Here is a 17255-nt window from a genome sequence, read left to right on the forward strand (position 1 = left end):
AAATGCGGGAAGCGGGAACCTAGTTTTTCCAGCCTTCCATCGCCGCCGCCTTTGGTTGAAGCTCCCCCTCAAAAAGGCAGGCCTCACCTCTCCAGGAGCATGGATTCGTCTGGCTCCCAGGTATGTTTGACTCAAATACTGCGCTTGATTCGATCGCCTCATGCTAATTTCAATTTCACATTAGGAAAAGAAATCCATTCCCCGCTTCGCCAGCTTCAAGCCGCGGCCAGCACCTCCGTCCGAAGCTGATCGGCCGCCCGGGCGCCCCAGTCGCGACACCTCCGACCGCGATGTGAAGTCTAGCCACCACTCGAGGCATCGGTCGAGACATAGCAGCCATCATGACCGTTCTAGGTCCCGCGAACGTCGTAGGAGCCATAGGGAGCATCGGTCCTCTCGAAAAGAAGCAAGTCATCGCCGCCGAGAGCCCACCCCCGAATACTCAAGAGCATCCACATCGACCCGCACTGTGAAGCACCCGCCCGAGGAAGCCTCGGATTTGTATGTTATAGATAGCAAGGGCGATCGCTACAACCTCATATACGGAACGTTACATCGATATAGCGTTCCACAATATTATCGCGTCGGTCGGGGCAACGTCTTGGGATTGCCTTCCAGCTACAAGATCGATCGGGAAAGCGCTGTCGAGGACGTGTTGATCGTCACGAACGAAAAGAAAGAGGGAAAGTCAAAGAAGAAGGCGAAGAATCTGCTCGCAGGACTAGACAAGGGTAGATCCCGACTACTTCGAATACGGCCAGAATCGCTGGTGGATGCAGCCGCAGAAACGTCACGAGACTACATTTCCCTGAGTGTGTCTAGGAATGGGAAGCACCTGGATCTGTTAGAAGTCGACTCGGATGATGACAAACACGCGTATCGGTCGATTCATGGCAAAGCTAAGCCAGAGGATGACTTGCCCAGTGATGTTGAAGCTGTGTCCGATACGGATTCGGATAAAGAGGGCGGCCGGCGTGACCCCGACCATGAGATCAAGGAGCGCAATGCGGAGTTACTGCAGATTGTCGAGAAACACCCTGATGATGTCTCCGCGTGGCTAACGCTTATCGACCATCAAGAGTCGCTCCTTCGAGGACCGGAGAGGGAATTTGGCTCTTTGACATACGCAGAAAAGATGGGCCTTGCCGACATCAAGCTATCACTGTACGAGAAAGCACTGAAAAAGGTCGGACCGAGCCCTGCAAAGGATCGTCTCCTGCTCGGCCTTCTCGAAGAAGGGGCAAAACTCTGGGACACTAAGAAGCTATCGGCTCAGTGGCAGACGATACTGAAATCAAATTCCGAGTACATCAACCTTTGGATCCGATATCTCGACTTTCGTCAAACTGAATTTCTGGACTTCACGTATGAGCAGTGCCTTGCAACCTTTCTGGAGTGTCTGAGACTCAATAAGTCTTCTTTCGAGAAACCCGAGAAGACCCAGATCCACTTTTATCTGTTCCTTAGGTTGACATTGTTCATCCGGGAAGCTGGGTTTACAGAGCATGCCGCGGCTCTCTGGCAAGGTCTTTTGGAGCTGACTTTCTACCGACCCGGCTCGCTTGATAGAAGCAAAGGCCCAGAAGAGGTAATACCAGCCTTTTTGGAGTACTGGGAGTCGGAGGTCTCCCGCATCGGAGAAGCGGGCGCCAAAGGGTGGAAGAACGAGGGAAATGTGCTGCGAAATGCGAATTCCAGCGAAAAGCTTCAATTTCAACTGAACCCAAAAGCCGTGTTTGCCTCCTGGGCACCGTCCGAACGGGAACGAATCGTCAATGCTCGGTTGCCAGCCCGCAGTATTGATGATTCGGAGGAAGATGACCCCTACAGAGTCATCATTGCACCTGATCTCGAAGAGATTCTGTCGCTGGCATGGCAGCCAACGCCTGTAGGAGTGCTGATTGATAGCTTCTTCTATTATTCTCATCTTCCACCCGTTTCGTCGGTTGCCAATTGGGGTACGGCAAGTCGCTGGAACGGGGATGGCTTCGTGCAGAACGAATTTGCAAGCAATTTTTATGCAACGCTTGCGGACTGGCTCCCTGGTGTGGCCGCTGACATAGAGCCCACGGTCGCATCCCCTATGCTTTTCCCTCATCAAAACTATATAATTACGCTGGATACTTTGTTTGCTGATCCTTCTAAATGGTTTTCTGCCCTCAAAACCTGGAGCGACGCCACTTCTAATTCACAATCCGATATCGACCCTGTGTGGGTTCGCAGAGTCGTCCGATCATTGATAGAAGCGCAGCCTGAAGATGATGATCTAGCCGAATATGGTCTTGCTCTTGAACTTGCGTGTAAAAGCAAGGATGCGAGAAAATTCGCGAAATCGCTGCTCAAGAAGCGATCGTCTAGCCTGCGACTTTACAATGCTTATGCTCTGATAGAGCAGCGCTTCGGCAATCAAGCAGCTGCCGATCATGTATGGGCTACTTCCCTCTCTATGAGCAAGTCCTTCCCTGATCGCGACAGGGTGGATAGTATGATTGTGTGGCGCACCTGGATTTGGGAGCTTCTCGACGCTGGAAATGCGGCCCAAGCATCTCATCTCCTCCTTTCGATGCCCCAGAATAGCATTGATCTGAAGATCCTTTCCGATGCTTCCAGTCACCCGTCCTTCAGCCCGACAAGTTTGCTGAAGATACAAAGTGTATGTTTAAAAGATTTACCGGCCCTTCCACAATGCTGACTTTCCATTTAGTACCTTTCAGAAGCACAGGAAATTGGTCTTGCGAACGAGAAGCCTATCGTCTTCACGTCATGCATAGACTGCCTGGCTATCCTATCGTACCTCTCCAATTCCCTCGATCTAAGCAGGTCCCTGGAATACTATCACAATGCATTCGCCAGGCTAGCTGCCCTACCCGATCAGTCCAAGTCATTCGCAAACTTCACGACCGAACTCCTCCATCAATCCCGGGCCCGACTCCTGTATCACCACATCCGCACAAGTGGCATTTACAAACCCTCACATATTCGTTCTCTCTTATCCGAAAGTATATCAGTATCTCGCCACAACACCATGTTCCTATCCCTCTTTGCCTGGAACGAATCCCGGTTCCGCATTGAAGAGCGCGTTCGCGACACAATACGAGATATCACCAGCATCAATACCAACACAGACAATCTCACAGCCGCTCCAGTTCCCATAACGACACATCTCTTTTCTATATACACTGAAGTAAACCGTCCTACTTACGCCGGATCAACTATGCACTCTGTCCGTGCGGCATTCGAGAAAGCCATTGGTGACGCCATCCACCAAGGCTCTAATACCTCCACCGGCCACTCCAGCATCACCATCTGGAAACTCTACATTCTCTTCGAACTGTCTCGTAACGACATCCAACGAGCAAAGGCTGTCTTTTACCGCGGAATGCGCGCCTGCCCTTGGTCGAAGGAGCTTATCATGCTTGCGTTCACTCATCTCCGGGCCGATATTATCCGGGAGCAGTATCCGCAGGAGAGTAGAAAGGGCGACGGTATGGGATTCGATGAACTCAGGCATGTTTATAACGTGCTTGTTGAGAAGGGACTGCGCATTCACCTGGATATTGAGAATGAGCTGGATGAGATTGCGGTGGAGATGGAGCGGAAGAGGATTTCTTCCGGTTCGGGGTTGCCGATTACTATGCCTGAGGACAAGGATAGTGAGGATGAGATGCAGAGTTAGTAGAGCTGTAGATACCGCTTGATGCGGGTTGTATTCCTTATTCACTAGTGGCGAAGTGCCAATAAAGGAACCATTCCTGAAAGTGCTCTTTTACTCCAATAAAATTCATTAGTAGCTTGGTAGTTTTCTACTATGCGTGGTGCTGGCTGTACTGCTCAAGACACAAGACCTTCGTACCTAATATTCGCTCAACATATAGTCGAAATCTGACATAAATCACCGATAGTATGAGTATTCCGAAGTCAAAGTGCCTGCACGGTGTATTGAGTACCTATATATTGAGCCGAAAATAGCGACCCCCCAAAGAAATATATAATTACCACTCTCTGTCCCCATCACAGAAAACCACCACCACAAGGCATTATATATATTATACCACAAATCTCACTCATTTTCCTACCCAGTCACCATCAACGACCCTCTGCCCCTACTACTCCTATACCTCAAACGGCACGACCGCCCTGCCCCCCTCTCAAGGATCACTCTCATCCCCCACAACCTCCCCCAGAACCCGGACAAAAACATACTATACGTTGTATCCACCTCCACAACCCTAACATCCACCCCCTCCGCCTTCGCCCTCCCCAACATGAACTCCTGATACCCCCTCGGGACCGAATAATCCTTCGTTGTAGTCACATACGTAACGGGGACTCTCCTCCACGCATCCCCCCGTCACCGGCGTGGAAACGTACTCAGCGGCCTCCCGACAGGATGCTTCAGTGACTCAGACACCTGCGCCTTATCACAATCGCCCAGGAACAGCTGGACAGGAACGACGGGGAATGTAGAGCCGTCATAGGAATCCTCGATGAATTACGGCCAGAAGACCGTCATGCCTGTTTCCGTGACGTCTCAGATGGAGCGGCCGGGTTGTTGGAGGTAGGCGCACAGGTAGAGGAGGTGGATGATCTCGCTCTCGTGGTATGGATACAGCCCATGTGGGATGCTAATGACTCGTTGTCACTTGACTAAATTAATTCCTAAATGAGTGACGTGTCGTGGGGCTTGCATAAGCACTCGCCAGACAGGCGCAATGTGAGATCCTAACCGACGATGATACACGCTCTGTGTTGAAGCTCAGCCCTTCGCAGGAGCTTTGGACACAGCGGGACTAGATACAGCCACGCTATCTGGGTTTCAGGGTTAATACATTGAAAATCGCTAGCCTCCAGAAGACAGGTGATACATCACATCATATTGACATAGCCCCGAAGTTCATCCCGTATAGTATATGTAGCTGTGATAGTGAGACGATCTATCGTAGAGAAAACACCTGAGATGGACGTTCTAAGAACCGAGTATAGTCAAACCTGCGGTTCAATGCAGCAATTCTAGTCATCAAGGGAATGTAGGCTCTATCCACTAGGCGATAATAGATCTCGTTGTCTTCCCGATAAGGACGAAGTATAAGCGGCACCGGCACTCCGGAAGCCATCACGGCCACGTCTCCTTGCTGCACATTAGGTCCGCTGATTCCGAACCCTTCAACTATCGGATCATCCACTCCGAAAACAATCTTCCCAGAATTCGACGGAACAACCTCACAGAGCTCCTGCCACCACGAGTTGCTTGCGCGACGTATGTCAATCTCATGGAGAGATTGCAATCTCTCTATTGCTTTGTCGATTAAATATCTTGTAAACTTGGCGTGAAAATGAGTATAAGCCAGGCACGCATGAACGAGACTTAGACGCCTGGATTCCAAGCTCCCCCAGGTATCATAGCGTACATCTGTGATGCTAACAAATTGATCGATGAATTCTGGTATTGTAGAGGCCAGTTGTACAATCGGGGAGCAGGAGCCGATGCGACGAGCACAAATTGTCATAGAGGACAATTCGTCTGTGGTCATAGGCAATGGAACGCAGGCGTTTGGGCACCAGGAATAATTACCGAGGGGGGCATCCAGAGGTTCAGCGGCACAACCGAAGTCGAGAATCCAGGACGGATAAGAAGATGAGGAGCCAGGTGAACAATTCTCTTGCCAGAGTTTGAAGGAGCTCAGAGCTTCGGGGCCCTCCTGTGTCACGATATATGCTGTTGTTTCGTGCATGACCTGCTCAACTGGTTTATTATAGTCCGGCGGGTATTTGCTTTGTACAGAAGGGAGCAGACTGTAAAGTGCGTACACTTTATCTCGAGAATCCTTGCACTGTCGATGCCACGTCTTGCGAAAGTGATACAGGGCATTTCCGCTTTTGAGTCGTTCGGTTGGCCCATTAAGATCACCAAGCTTTCTGTATTCTGCCTCACCATACCTTCGTCTAAATGCTCGCTGAAATACTTGATCGCTCCAGTATGCATGCACTAGAATATCACTGGCGGAATCGAGCATTAAGCTAGCATTAAATGTGAGTGATCCACTCATGCAAACTGGATCGCTTTTGGCCAGCTGGTATTCCTGGTATGTCCACATGCGTGCCCAGTAAGGGTCATCCCTGACGAGCCGGAACTGATCATACACCTTGACCAGTCGCCTCGCCCTTTGAACTCGAGCTTTCTGGTAGTATTTGCTCAGTGTGTCCAGAACGCGCCATGCAAGTGTTTCCCGAGTGACCAGGCCTGGTTCTTGTGCCTTTGTCCAAGAAATCGCAGCACGTAGATCCATGTTACTATTCACCATCATAGCAATAACCGCAGACGCGCTCTCATAAACACGCCCAAGTAATGGGACTTGTGTGTTCTTTTCAGGGACATCATGCTGATTGATGCAGACAAAGTCGATCCATACCACTCGTTGCCGGTCCTTACGGCGAAGGAGGCGGAGTGTCTTATCTACACTCCGTGTCACGTAAAAGAGGGTATCATTGATAATGATATCTGTCTTCTTTGAGGCGTCTCCCCAGACATATGAAATGGCCTCAAACTCAGGGCTATCATCCAATGATACAGACTCGAGAGAGCACCTGATTATAGTTTCAGCCTTTGTGCTGGGTAAGATAGTGAGGAGACGGATTTCGTTTCGTTCTGGATGTAAAGGAAAGTTCTCTAGATGTTTGGGCATCTTGGTAATGACATAAAAAGAATCGAAGGGCTCTAACTTTTGCTGAGCTGAAGGTGCCCATTTTATTTTCGCGAGGCTGGGTTCGCGAAGATGTTGTCGTCCTTAGGCATCCGTGCATAGCCACAGAAGGCGAAGACTGGCCATTGTTATTGGCACTAAACAATACGCTAAAGAGACTGCAAATCCTACCTAGTTTAGGATTAGCTCTACTTGACACCAACAGCTGAACACCAACAGCTGAACTTGGAGAGAAGTATTGCAACTGTTAAATGGTTATGTATGCATCAATTGACATGCTGTATGCGGGTGCGACATATGTTCCTATCATGGTCTATAGTGTTGGCTATTGGGGACGTAATAGGGGCTTTGGGATGAAGTCTTAGGAGGACACTTCGGGCATTCTCGGGGAAGAGAAAACTGATAGCAAGATTGGCTTGCATCACAGATCCTGAACTCACTGAAAAGGTGAAAATAAGTACCAACTATTAAATTGTTTCTAATAAACAACTAACCACCACCATCAAGAAACGACGTCCGGTTCATGTACCAGGCCATTGCATCCGGATTTCCTCTTCCCGATGAACTCTCCACCTCAGCCCAACCATTTCCGAACCACCCAAATTCATTACCGTCATATGCTGTAGTCTCAAAGTCTTCCCACCTCACAAGTCTAAGTGCTCTAATAGCATGGAGGCTACTTCCGGGCCAAAGAGCAGTAACACGACCCCTCTTACGCTGCTGCAGAGTTGTTGGGCCGGCAGGAGGTGATTTGTACCAACTGTTGCATTCAGAGCTGTAGACCGTTCGCTCAAAATACTTCTCTGCGTAGTTGGTGAAATTTAGGACCTGTTTCCGCTTTGGTTCTACGGTCCCAACATTGCCATAGGCCATTCGCGATAATATCTGCGCGACATATGCATGTGTCTGCTCTATCATGATGAGGAGATTTCCTGCGCCTTGAAATGAATTGGGTCCCAGGGACTGGAAGAAATTGGGGAATCCATCGGTGCAAAGGCCTAAATATGTCTCTGGCCGATTGGCATACTTGTCACGAAGGCTGCTACCATCACGACCTATAATTGGGAAATTGGCCCCTAGGTTCTTCTCGAAGCCAGTTGCGCAGATGACCGCGTCCACGGGGCGATGTTTTCCATCTGAGGTGATGATACCGGATTCATCGACACGAGCAATTGGTGTGCCAATTACATTGACTTTCGGCGATACTAAAGCCTCCAGATATCCAGGAGCAGGTGTCAACCGGTTACAGAGCGGAGGAAAATCAGGAAGCAGGAGATCCAGTAGCTCGGGTTTTGCTTTCAGTCTCTCCCGCATGCCCGCTCGGAGTTGTGCTGTCGCAGTCTTCTGGATATCGCTATCCCGGTGGGAAATGGCGAATTGGCTCTGGATCTCTAGCTCTAGTTCCTTGCGATACTTAAGGTATGATGATGGGTCATCCTGCCACTCCCGCTTCTCTTTTTCCGTGTAGCGAAAATTCATAGCGCGTTTCTTTGTTCGTGCAGCAAGGTGAGGGCTACCGTGTTGGTTGGATATCCATGTCCCTCCGCGAATGTAGTGGTCCATAGACTTGACTTCGTCGATGATTGCGGGGACGATCTGGACTGCGGTGCTTCCCGAGCCGATTACGGCTACGGTTTTTCCCTGATGATCAGTCAGAATCAGTATGCTGGGTGTATTAATGAAGGGTGACTCACCTCAGGGTTGAAGCCTTCGTCCCAGCTAGCGCTGTGGAGCAGATGTCCCTTAAAAGATTGTAGACCAGGTATTGAAGGCCACTTCCACTCGTTAAGAAGGCCCGTTCCAGTCATCAGCACGTCGGCCGAGTCCTCAAAAGTATCTCCAGTAAGTACATCTTGGATTTGAACAGTCCATAATTTTGTGGTATCGTTCCATCGTGCTTCGATACATCGCCGATTGAAATGTATACGTTTCCGAACATTGTATTTCTGGGCCACACGTTTCCAGTATTCAAGAATCTCCTCTGATCCAGAGAAAAAGTGGCTCCATTCAGTCCAGGACTCAAAGCTAAGCTGATAGGTGTGAGATGGCACATCTATTTGCACAATCAGTCAGTGATGGTTGGTACTTTATAGGATTGGGTCCTGCGAGGCTCACCACACGCGCAGCCTGGATATCTATTTTCGAACCATGTCCCTCCTAGTTCGGAATTCTTCTCGTAAATAGTCAATTCCAAGTGAGGCACAGACTTCAGAAACTGAATGGCAGCGACAATTCCTGAAATGCCTGCACCGATGTAGATGAGTTTCAGTGGCCGGGGCTGGTCGATAGGACGTTCCGAGATCAACGGAGGGCTGGAATCGGCATATTGGTGGTCATTAAAAGAGTGAGAGTGTTTTAAAACATGCTGCTCGGTTGCCAAAGGGTTTCCATCGTCACTAGAATCGATATTGTATTTGCCTGTGGTGGTTTGGCCGTTGAGATGACCAAGAGGGATTATCAATGGATTGCTTTTAGCTGTTTTGACTGAGGACATGATATCGAGATTTCATGTAAATCCTATCTAATCATTCAATACTAGTGGAATTGAGAATAAACGATCCTCTACGTAGCTGGTGTGCGTTGCCGGAAGCTATGAATGAGTAACCTTTTCGGGTATCGCTTGAATATTTTCCCTCACCCTGACCCTTCCTATAGCTATAATGAAACCCTGCTTGAGACGAAAGTAACCCAATGTCTGAGATGGAGATGTAACATGTTGTATGTGGATAGGAGTCGCCTCTCTTATCTCAATGTTCAGCTTTTTTCTATGGATGTTACAGTAGCATACTGGGATGTGCGCCTCATTACTGTGCTTGCCATGGCCATGGCTGCCCATAGAAATTATAGAGCCGTATTCTGGTTCGGTACAGTGACATTCAGCTTCGGCATACTATTCCAGATTCCCCCTTTGGTATCATTGAGCCACCGGAGGCACTGACATGAACAGACTAGCTGTGGGGAGCAAGGAGAAATGTCTGAGATCCCAATGACACTGCCGGAATGATTCATGGTTCGCATTCTGGAAATTCTCCGCGGACATTTATTATTCGCCTGTGCAATATGCATGATACCCGCACGCGGTTAGTTCCCGTTTTCAACCACGGATTTTGTGTATACGGGTGTATGACATGTTGAGATAGATCAACAAATCCTCCAACTTGAGCACCAAGCACTTACCTGAGGACACACTGCAAACTGCACGGATGATATGAGGAATGATTGTTTAGGGTAAGGCCAACCTGCATCAAAGAACCATTTTCTTCAACTGCATTTCGGGTGCAATTCCACCATCATCCACCACGTCATGGTTTCGGACTACAGTGTGCCGCCCGGGCATGAGTGATGTTGAGGGAGATGCTACGGCGGTTTTACTCAGACTGATGCCATGCTCCACTTAGATGATAGAGTCATACTAAACATTTACCGCTCCTGCAGTTCCTAATGCATGAGGCAATAACTGATGGATCTGGCTCAAAAGTCCTCACACTGTCCCTTCTGCGAGAAATCTCTGATGTTGACTAAACGGGGCCAATGTGGCTACAGCTTCGTTGGCGATGTTGCATCGCTAGCTGTCTTTAGAACTATTGAACGCAAAAGGAGACCAAGAGATGCATAGAGTATTTTCCCGCACGTGTTCCACTGTGAGATGTACGATGTGCGAGTAATGTTGCATAGCGAGTTATTATCTATCCATCTCTTACGAGAATCTGACAGTTACATGACCTCTGGATTCGATGTGCGAGTAATGTCGCACACCTAGCTGCTCTAGACATTTTTACGATGGGACTTGAATAGAAGATAAAAGGGTCCAAACGTCTTCCTAGCCGTGCTGCTACTTCTTCAGCTCAACAGATATTCGAACCACATTCATCGGGATTGCTTCAGATATATCTATTTCACTTACATACTATACCTTTTTACTCACTATGAAGACTACCGAATTTGAATTCGACCTTGACTACAAGGTCATGCCCCATGACCCCGTCGAGCTGCGAGGTAAAACCCGCGATAGTGGAAAGATGATTGTCTTGGATCGTGAAAGCTCCAAGATCGATCATGCCATATTCTCCAGCATTGGAGACTACTTCCGCCCCGGAGACCTCCTCGTGCTGAACGACAGCTACATGCTGTCAAACACCCTGTGGTTCGAGTACGGCAAAAACGAAACCCTCCAACTAACCGTCTACGGCCACGAGCCAGACGGTACCACCATCGTCGAGCTTAAGAAGCCCGAAGTCACCTTCAATCGAGGGCAAACTCTCATCTCCCTGGACGAAGAGAAGCTCAAATGCACTCTGCTTGACCAGCAGCCCGATAAGCTGTGGAAGGTCCAGTTCAGTCCCGCTGACCTCCTCCTCCCAACTCTCGACCAATACGGAGCACGGCTCGACGAAAATATCCATTTAAACCCCACATACTGGAAGGAAAAGCCCGATGCTTACCGCTCTGTGTACGCTAAGAAGCCCGGCTCTTTGGAGATACCCTCCGCCGGACTACACTTCTCTCACGAGCTCCTCGCCGAGATCTCCGCCAAGGGTGTGGAAATCGCCTATATCACTCTGCATGTGGGGGCGACTGAGATCCTCTCTGTTCGCCATATTAGTGTTGAGGAGATCGAAAAGCACAAGGTGCGATCGGAGTACTACGAGGTCAGTGAAAGGACCTCAGCACAGCTGAATCGGGCACGGGGCGAGGGCCGTCGCGTTATTGCTGTTGGCACGACCGTTATGCGTACGCTGGAGACCATTACCCGAGAGACCGGCCGCAAGGGTACCATCAAGCCCCAGCATGGATGGACGGATCTCTATATCTATCCGGGATTCGAGTTCAATGCTGTGGATGTGCTGCTTACCAATTTGCATCGCCCGCGGTCTAGTCATATTGTACTTACGGCTGCGTTCGCGGGAACAGAGTTTGTTATGAGGAGCTATAAGGAAATTCAGGAGAAGGGGGATTACGAGTTTGATATGTTTGGGGATTGTATGCTGATTACTTAAGTGATACATTCGCCTTCTTGGTGGATTTTGGCGTGCCTGTAGTCTTCTCAAAATATCTATATATCAAAATGTACAATTTTAACAAAAAACGACCTAGCCAGTCATGTATGAAGATGTATCCAAACTTGAGATAATAGGACCATTGGGCTAAAATACAGAGGATGGACTTATTGATAAGGTTTGCTTGGTGGAACCATAAAGCTCGGGCTTAGCCCGGACTCGCCCGAATCAAGTGGTTCTGGAATAGCTACAGGGCTAGCTGCAGTAGTAGCTCCGGTGGGAGACCCAATCCGCTAGTATTAAGCGGCATATTTGGTTTTAGTCATAAGACTTGGAATCCCACCTTAACGACAGGCCATTTAAGTCATCCAACTAGGGCCCCCCCAACGATATCCATTCATTACCTTCGCAATGGACACACATCACCCCCCAGAAGCGCACTCATCGTCTACTGAGTTTATATCATCGCCAGCACCGAGTAGTCTCTCGCGTCCCATCACATCATGCTTATCCTGCCGTCATCGCAAGGTCAAGTGCGACCGTCGTCAACCGCAATGCACAAAATGTGAGCGAGGCGGTCATGCCTGTTCCTATGTATCGAAGCAGGAGTCAAACCGAATAATGAAATCCAGCAGCACGAGTGGCTCCACGATGTCTTCGTCGACGCTAGCTCGAATTAATCCAGGTCTGCAGCGGCTGGCCAACTTTATGGCACAAGCGAGAGCATATGAGGAATCCTCAGCGCATGGCCCCTTGTCGCAGTCGCTGGATACCTTCATACCCACTTCAACAACGCAACCGACATCAGCAGCCGACAGTTCGGGTGCCCACAATCCGCGATCGGAGGAAGATGCCCTCATCCTGGATAACGGAGTTCCCCACTTTGTTTCTGGCAAACACTGGGCCTGGATGGCAGCAGAGGTGCGCTTGACAGCTTACGGCTCGCAAAAATGACAGGACAAAGAAAAGAAAACGAATACTAACCTAAGTTCCCCCTTGCCTTCCCCTTTTTCTAGCTCCATGACATTCAATCAATACTCTCGGAATCCCAAAGATGCTCCTCCCCAACTGGGACACTTGACGAGGTTGTATGGGATACCGATTCTCCTCTAGAAACGTCACTTAGCACCAACAGCTTCTGGCCGAACACTCGGGAAGATTGCTATTTGCTGCTGAACATGTTCCTCGCCAATGTCGACCCAATAGTTCGTATTATCCACCGACCGAGTTTGTCTCGTCGCTTCGACGCCTTTGTGCGCTTTCAATATGCCGACAGTCGAGAGGATACCCCGACCGGAGGGGAAAGCCGCAACAACGGTACGATCTTGAGTCCCAAGAAGACGGACGCCTTCATGCCACTGGCCATGTCTATATTCTACGCGGCCGTCAACAGTATGAAGGATACAGATGTACTCAGTATGTTCGGCTTGAGTAAAGTCTCTCTTCTCAAAAGATATCGAATGGGAACAGAGGTGCTTCTCAAGCGCCAGAATTTCATGACATCAAGGGTCTTTGAGGTCCTCCAAGCATTTGTGATATTACTAGTGAGGGGCCAAAATAACCTTGCGAACGAAGCTCCATTCTAATTCTCATGTACGGCTATAGACTGCGAAATATAAAGAAGATGACATGGGCAAAGTTTGGCCTTTAACAGGCCTGGCCATTCGGATGGCAATGCTTCAGGGACTTCACCGGGACCCCCTAGCCCTACCACTGGGGACGATCGACACCGTGCAGGTAGAGCTGCGCCGTCGCCTATGGGCGCAGATCTGCTATCTGGATTTCCGGACCGCGGAAGATCACGGCTTCGCGCCGTCGATTCACGCATCGGACTTCGACACGCGTCGACCTATCAGTTTGGACGATGTAGATCTGGTCGAAGGCACTGCCCCCTTATCCGGCCTCTCTGATGCCCCCAAATTCACCGATATGACCATCTACCTCCTGCGCATCACAGCCGCCAGTTACTATGGGCGCATTATTCAGATAACGCATGCGTCGCGTAAGCGGCTGCGGAGCGGCCTGCATGGTCTGACTGTTGACGAGCCTCAAGCCTTGATGGAGCTGCAAGGACTGTTGCAGACCGCCACTGCAATTGCAGGCGAGCTAGAGAGGGGCCTCGACGAGCTGGTTCGGTACTGCGATAAGAGGGTGACTATGCAAGCGATGGCCTTGGATCTCAGCCGGCATCTCAAGACCAAATTCTGGGTCATGTTCTGGATGCAAATATCCCGACAGGATCGCGAGAAGATTATCACTCCCGCCATGAGACGAAAGTGAGCCTTTCCCAATCACCTTGTCCCCTGTCCCAACAGCCCGAAGCTCATGTGCAACCACCTAATTGGACGAGCGAGGGGTAGTAGGACACGCCCTAAGAAAAATTATTGACGATCATTCATGACAGCATATTTGTCGACGCTGCCACCGCCGTAGAAACTTGGTGCGCCATTTCGTCAAGCCCGGCCTGCGAGCCCTATCGATGGCACATAACCTCGCACGCAGGCTTCAACCTCATCCTCTATGTCCTCTCCGAGCTCCAGAGTTCCGTTTTCCAGGAGCCTGAATGGGTAGATCTCCGCCACCGTGGACTTGAACTCGCCAACACCATCTACGATCTCCGTGGTCAGCATACTACGGGCGCCTGGCCCGCAATCATTTGGTTGGTGAATCGTATTCGGTTCCAGCAAGGTCTGGCTGGGAGTCCTGCCCCTGGCATGGCTGCCAACGCTGCTGCCAGCGGCAATGGTGTCGCTAGGCTCGGTAGTCCGTCGAATAACCAGCCTATTATCATGAGAGCGGCTGGTCCTGCTGGTGCTGCGGGGGTTGATATTGCTACCCCGATTAGCCCGCCCGGGATGGAGTTTGATGCAGGAGATCTTGTGGGGCTGATCAACTTCGAGGAATTTGATCTCTCAGATTTTCTGACGATGGATGGGATAGGACTTGCGGGGCTTCCGCGGTAAAAGATGGATTGTAGAGCTTCTTATGAAGGATGGAATTGTGCTATACTGATCGTGTGCGTTGGTTACTCCCATTCTGTTGCTTCTTTCATCATGCAAGACATCCTAGAGATGATAGGGCTTTTACGCAGTTTATGTAGTTTATGCAGTTTTCAGGTAGAGCTCGATCTTGAGTAGTTCATTGATGATAGATGGGGACTTCTGAACATAGAAAGTGATTCGAGACGACCGGTATGCGACAGGGCTCTTTGGATGACCACAAGTCTAACCCCATAAAATAGACGAGAGCCGCCACCGATGCCTGTCCCGTCAACATCTCCAATAACTCCCGGTGTTCAGTCACTAGACCTCATTGGTCCCATTGATTTGATGGCCTTAGCGCCAGCAACCTGAAATATAACTTCTCGTACGAGGTACTCATCAGTTACCCACAGTAGCCTTGTTCATCTTGGTTGTATGGACCCACAGCTCGTACGAGGACACCGTGCGGCGGCCCCACAGCTCGGCCGACGTGGATCCTGGAGTATGAAGCACTGGGCCCTCTCGATGTCAATAGAAAAGCAAGCATCTTCCCTCGTCAAATTTGTGATACAAGTCATACTCACTATCAGGCAAAGAAAACAAAGACATTCTGATATGTCAGACAGACCTCGAAGCAATTGCCCAGAATCTCACGCAACAATGAGCATGACAACCAGGACAGACCACGAGCGAACGGACTCAGACAACACATTTGCCCTGCCTAACGTTGAGACAGGGCTGGGACCTGAGCGTGAAAAGATTGATCCTAATGCCACCAGGCGGGTGCGCATAGGGTTCCTTCCGTGGTTGTGTGTGGTCCCGTCCTTACAGGATCCCCGGTCCTACAGCTCCGGAGTAAAGTGGTTCTTGACCTTCATCGTTGCTGCCGGTGGTTTAGTCGTTCCGTTGAGCAGTGGTGTCTTGTTCCGTATGTACCTTCTCTCTACTACTCTCTTCAGACAGACTTCGAACTTACATGTTGGTTGTGCAACAGCCTGCTTGCTTGAAATCGCTGCCGACCTGCATACCACCGAATCTGTCGTCAACCTGTCCATCGCCTTCGGTTCCCTTGCCGTCGCTATCACCCCCCTCTGGTGGTCTTACCTTGCTGAGCTTTACGGTCGCCGTCTCGTATATCTGCTGTCTTTCTTCTTTCTCGGACTTTTCTGTATCCTAGCAGCCATCAGCCCCAATATTGGCATGTTCATCGCCATGCGCCTTCTCGGCAGCGCGTCAAGCGCGTCCCTTCAATCCGTCAGTGCAGGCACTATTTCCGACATGTTTGAGCCGCACGAGCGCGGAAAGGCCATGGGTGCCTTCATGCTTGGGCCCATGCTAGGCCCCATGTTTGCCCCTATAATTGGGGGAGCTCTCAGTATGCGTTGGGGCTGGCGCAGCACGCAGTGGTTCATCGTCATTTATGGATGGGTCGTGTTCATGGTGATGGTCATTTTTCTACCGGAGACAGCAACAAATCTGGCAGAAAATCAGCGCGAGCACCGTGCCAGTGCTAGGAGCCCCGCTAAGAAGGCCATTCACTTTGTCCTTAAGCCCGTAGAGGCCGCCAAGCTCCTACAGTACCCGCCTATCCTAATCACGGTCTACTATACGGCGATAGTGTTTGCTACCTATTACCTCATTTGCGTCTCGATCGAGGATACCTTTGCCGTAGCCCCGTACTCCTGGGGCCCTGTGATCGTCGGGGTCGCCTACATCCCTGGGGGTTTGGGGTTGTTGTTCGGGGCAATAATCGGTGGCCGCTGGCAGGATGCAATTATGGCACGCACCGCCCGGAAGGAGGGTCGGTATGACGAGGCAGGAGAGCTGGTTTTGCATCCAGTAGATAGGCTGGGGGAGAATTGCCTGATCGCGGGCATTCTGTTTCCCGGGGCGCTCTTATGGTGGGGATGGACGGCCGAGAAGCAAGTCTTCTGGCTGGTGCCGGTGAGTTCGGCAATAAACCCTAGGCAAGATTGCGCGTCAAGAATAACTCCAACTGACAATAATACCATATAGCTGATCGGAAATTTCTTTTATGGCTTCAGTGGAATGATTCTTACCAACGTGAACATGACCATGCTGACCGAGTTCACCCCAAAGAGATCGACCGTTGGCGTGGCGGTAAACAATCTGCTGCGAAACAGCCTGTCGTGTGTTAGTGCCGTCATCGCTCAACCGCTTTTCGATGCAATTGGAACCGGGTGGTCATTTACGGCCGCTTGTATCTTCTGCCTGTTAAGTGGAATTCCGTTGATCCTCCTACGGATAAATCGGGAGGAATGGAGTCGGAAGATGAAGGCTACACTGGGAAGTGAATAAAGAGGTGTGCGGGACACGAGGAAGCTGGAATACATAATAATGTCAGGTCAATATACAAGGGGCTTGATTTCTCTCAGCATGTTCTTCCAACATATATCTGTAATTAAGTATGATGTCTGGTGTCAATTGTGGTCCTTTGGCGCTTCCAGATACGGAAGTCCCTGGTGTCGCTCATAGAATTGTTCGAAATACTTCCGTTCACTTGGAAGATTTCAGGTATACTTCCAAGCGCTCGAGCGGCAAGCGCCTTATTCACG

At 50.1% G+C, this 17255-nt stretch overlaps 7 protein-coding genes across 7 annotated transcripts; 4 read left to right on the top strand and 3 right to left on the bottom strand.

The window, feature by feature from the left end:
* Positions 1 to 49: 49 nt before the first annotated feature.
* Positions 50 to 3760, top strand: BO85DRAFT_470094 (uncharacterized protein). The gene is made up of 3 exons (XM_025662367.1): positions 50 to 120; positions 185 to 2653; positions 2705 to 3760. The coding sequence occupies exons 1-3, from the start codon at positions 100 to 102 to the stop codon at positions 3674 to 3676; spliced, it is 3462 nt and encodes a 1153-aa protein (XP_025513662.1). The 5' UTR covers positions 50 to 99; the 3' UTR covers positions 3677 to 3760.
* Positions 3761 to 3893: 133 nt separating this feature from the next.
* Positions 3894 to 4600, bottom strand: BO85DRAFT_65606 (uncharacterized protein). Its single transcript, XM_025665568.1, has one exon. The coding sequence runs from the start codon at positions 4265 to 4267 to the stop codon at positions 4073 to 4075; it is 195 nt and encodes a 64-aa protein (XP_025513663.1). The 5' UTR covers positions 4268 to 4600; the 3' UTR covers positions 3894 to 4072.
* On the bottom strand, positions 4601 to 6730 carry BO85DRAFT_65605 (HET domain protein). The gene has a single exon (XM_025665567.1). The coding sequence runs from the start codon at positions 6681 to 6683 to the stop codon at positions 4935 to 4937; it is 1749 nt and encodes a 582-aa protein (XP_025513664.1). The 5' UTR covers positions 6684 to 6730; the 3' UTR covers positions 4601 to 4934.
* A 460-nt stretch (positions 6731 to 7190) lies between these two features.
* Positions 7191 to 9195, bottom strand: BO85DRAFT_440042 (flavin-containing monooxygenase; the record flags this gene model as incomplete). The annotated part of the gene is made up of 3 exons (XM_025658748.1): positions 7191 to 8342; positions 8396 to 8754; positions 8817 to 9195. 3 exons carry the CDS (start codon positions 9193 to 9195, stop codon positions 7191 to 7193), a joined length of 1890 nt encoding a protein of 629 aa, XP_025513665.1.
* Positions 9196 to 10627: 1432 nt separating this feature from the next.
* Positions 10628 to 11698, top strand: BO85DRAFT_489742 (S-adenosylmethionine:tRNA ribosyltransferase-isomerase; the record flags this gene model as incomplete). The annotated part of the gene is made up of 1 exon (XM_025663623.1): positions 10628 to 11698. The coding sequence occupies one exon, from the start codon at positions 10628 to 10630 to the stop codon at positions 11696 to 11698; it is 1071 nt and encodes a 356-aa protein (XP_025513666.1).
* Positions 11699 to 12349: 651 nt separating this feature from the next.
* On the top strand, positions 12350 to 14818 carry hasF (Zn(II)2Cys6 domain-containing transcription factor hasF; the record flags this gene model as incomplete). Its single annotated transcript, XM_025665209.1, has 4 exons — positions 12350 to 12619; positions 12715 to 13242; positions 13304 to 13974; positions 14103 to 14818. 4 exons carry the CDS (start codon positions 12350 to 12352, stop codon positions 14659 to 14661), a joined length of 2028 nt encoding a protein of 675 aa, XP_025513667.1. The 3' UTR covers positions 14662 to 14818.
* A 521-nt stretch (positions 14819 to 15339) lies between these two features.
* On the top strand, positions 15340 to 17186 carry BO85DRAFT_497999 (MFS transporter; the record flags this gene model as incomplete). The annotated part of the gene is made up of 3 exons (XM_025664011.1): positions 15340 to 15607; positions 15674 to 16623; positions 16696 to 17186. The coding sequence occupies 3 exons, from the start codon at positions 15340 to 15342 to the stop codon at positions 16996 to 16998; spliced, it is 1521 nt and encodes a 506-aa protein (XP_025513668.1). The 3' UTR covers positions 16999 to 17186.
* Positions 17187 to 17255: the final 69 nt, after the last annotated feature.

This window comes from Aspergillus piperis (assembly GCF_003184755.1).
Source record: "Aspergillus piperis CBS 112811 unplaced genomic scaffold BO85scaffold_14, whole genome shotgun sequence".
Classification (NCBI taxonomy): domain Eukaryota; kingdom Fungi; phylum Ascomycota; class Eurotiomycetes; order Eurotiales; family Aspergillaceae; genus Aspergillus; species Aspergillus piperis.

Coding starts and splice junctions, on each gene's coding strand:
- BO85DRAFT_470094 (XM_025662367.1), top strand. CDS start 100: ATGGATTCGTCTGGCTCCCAG. Junction 121..184: donor TGGATTCGTCTGGCTCCCAG/GTATGTTTGACT, acceptor ATTTCACATTAG/GAAAAGAAATCCATTCCCCG. Junction 2,654..2,704: donor GTTTGCTGAAGATACAAAGT/GTATGTTTAAAA, acceptor CTTTCCATTTAG/TACCTTTCAGAAGCACAGGA.
- BO85DRAFT_65606 (XM_025665568.1), bottom strand. CDS start 4,267: ATGTTGGGGAGGGCGAAGGCGGAGGGGGTGGATGTTAGGGTTGTGGAG.
- BO85DRAFT_65605 (XM_025665567.1), bottom strand. CDS start 6,683: ATGCCCAAACATCTAGAGAACTTTCCTTTACATCCAGAACGAAACGAA.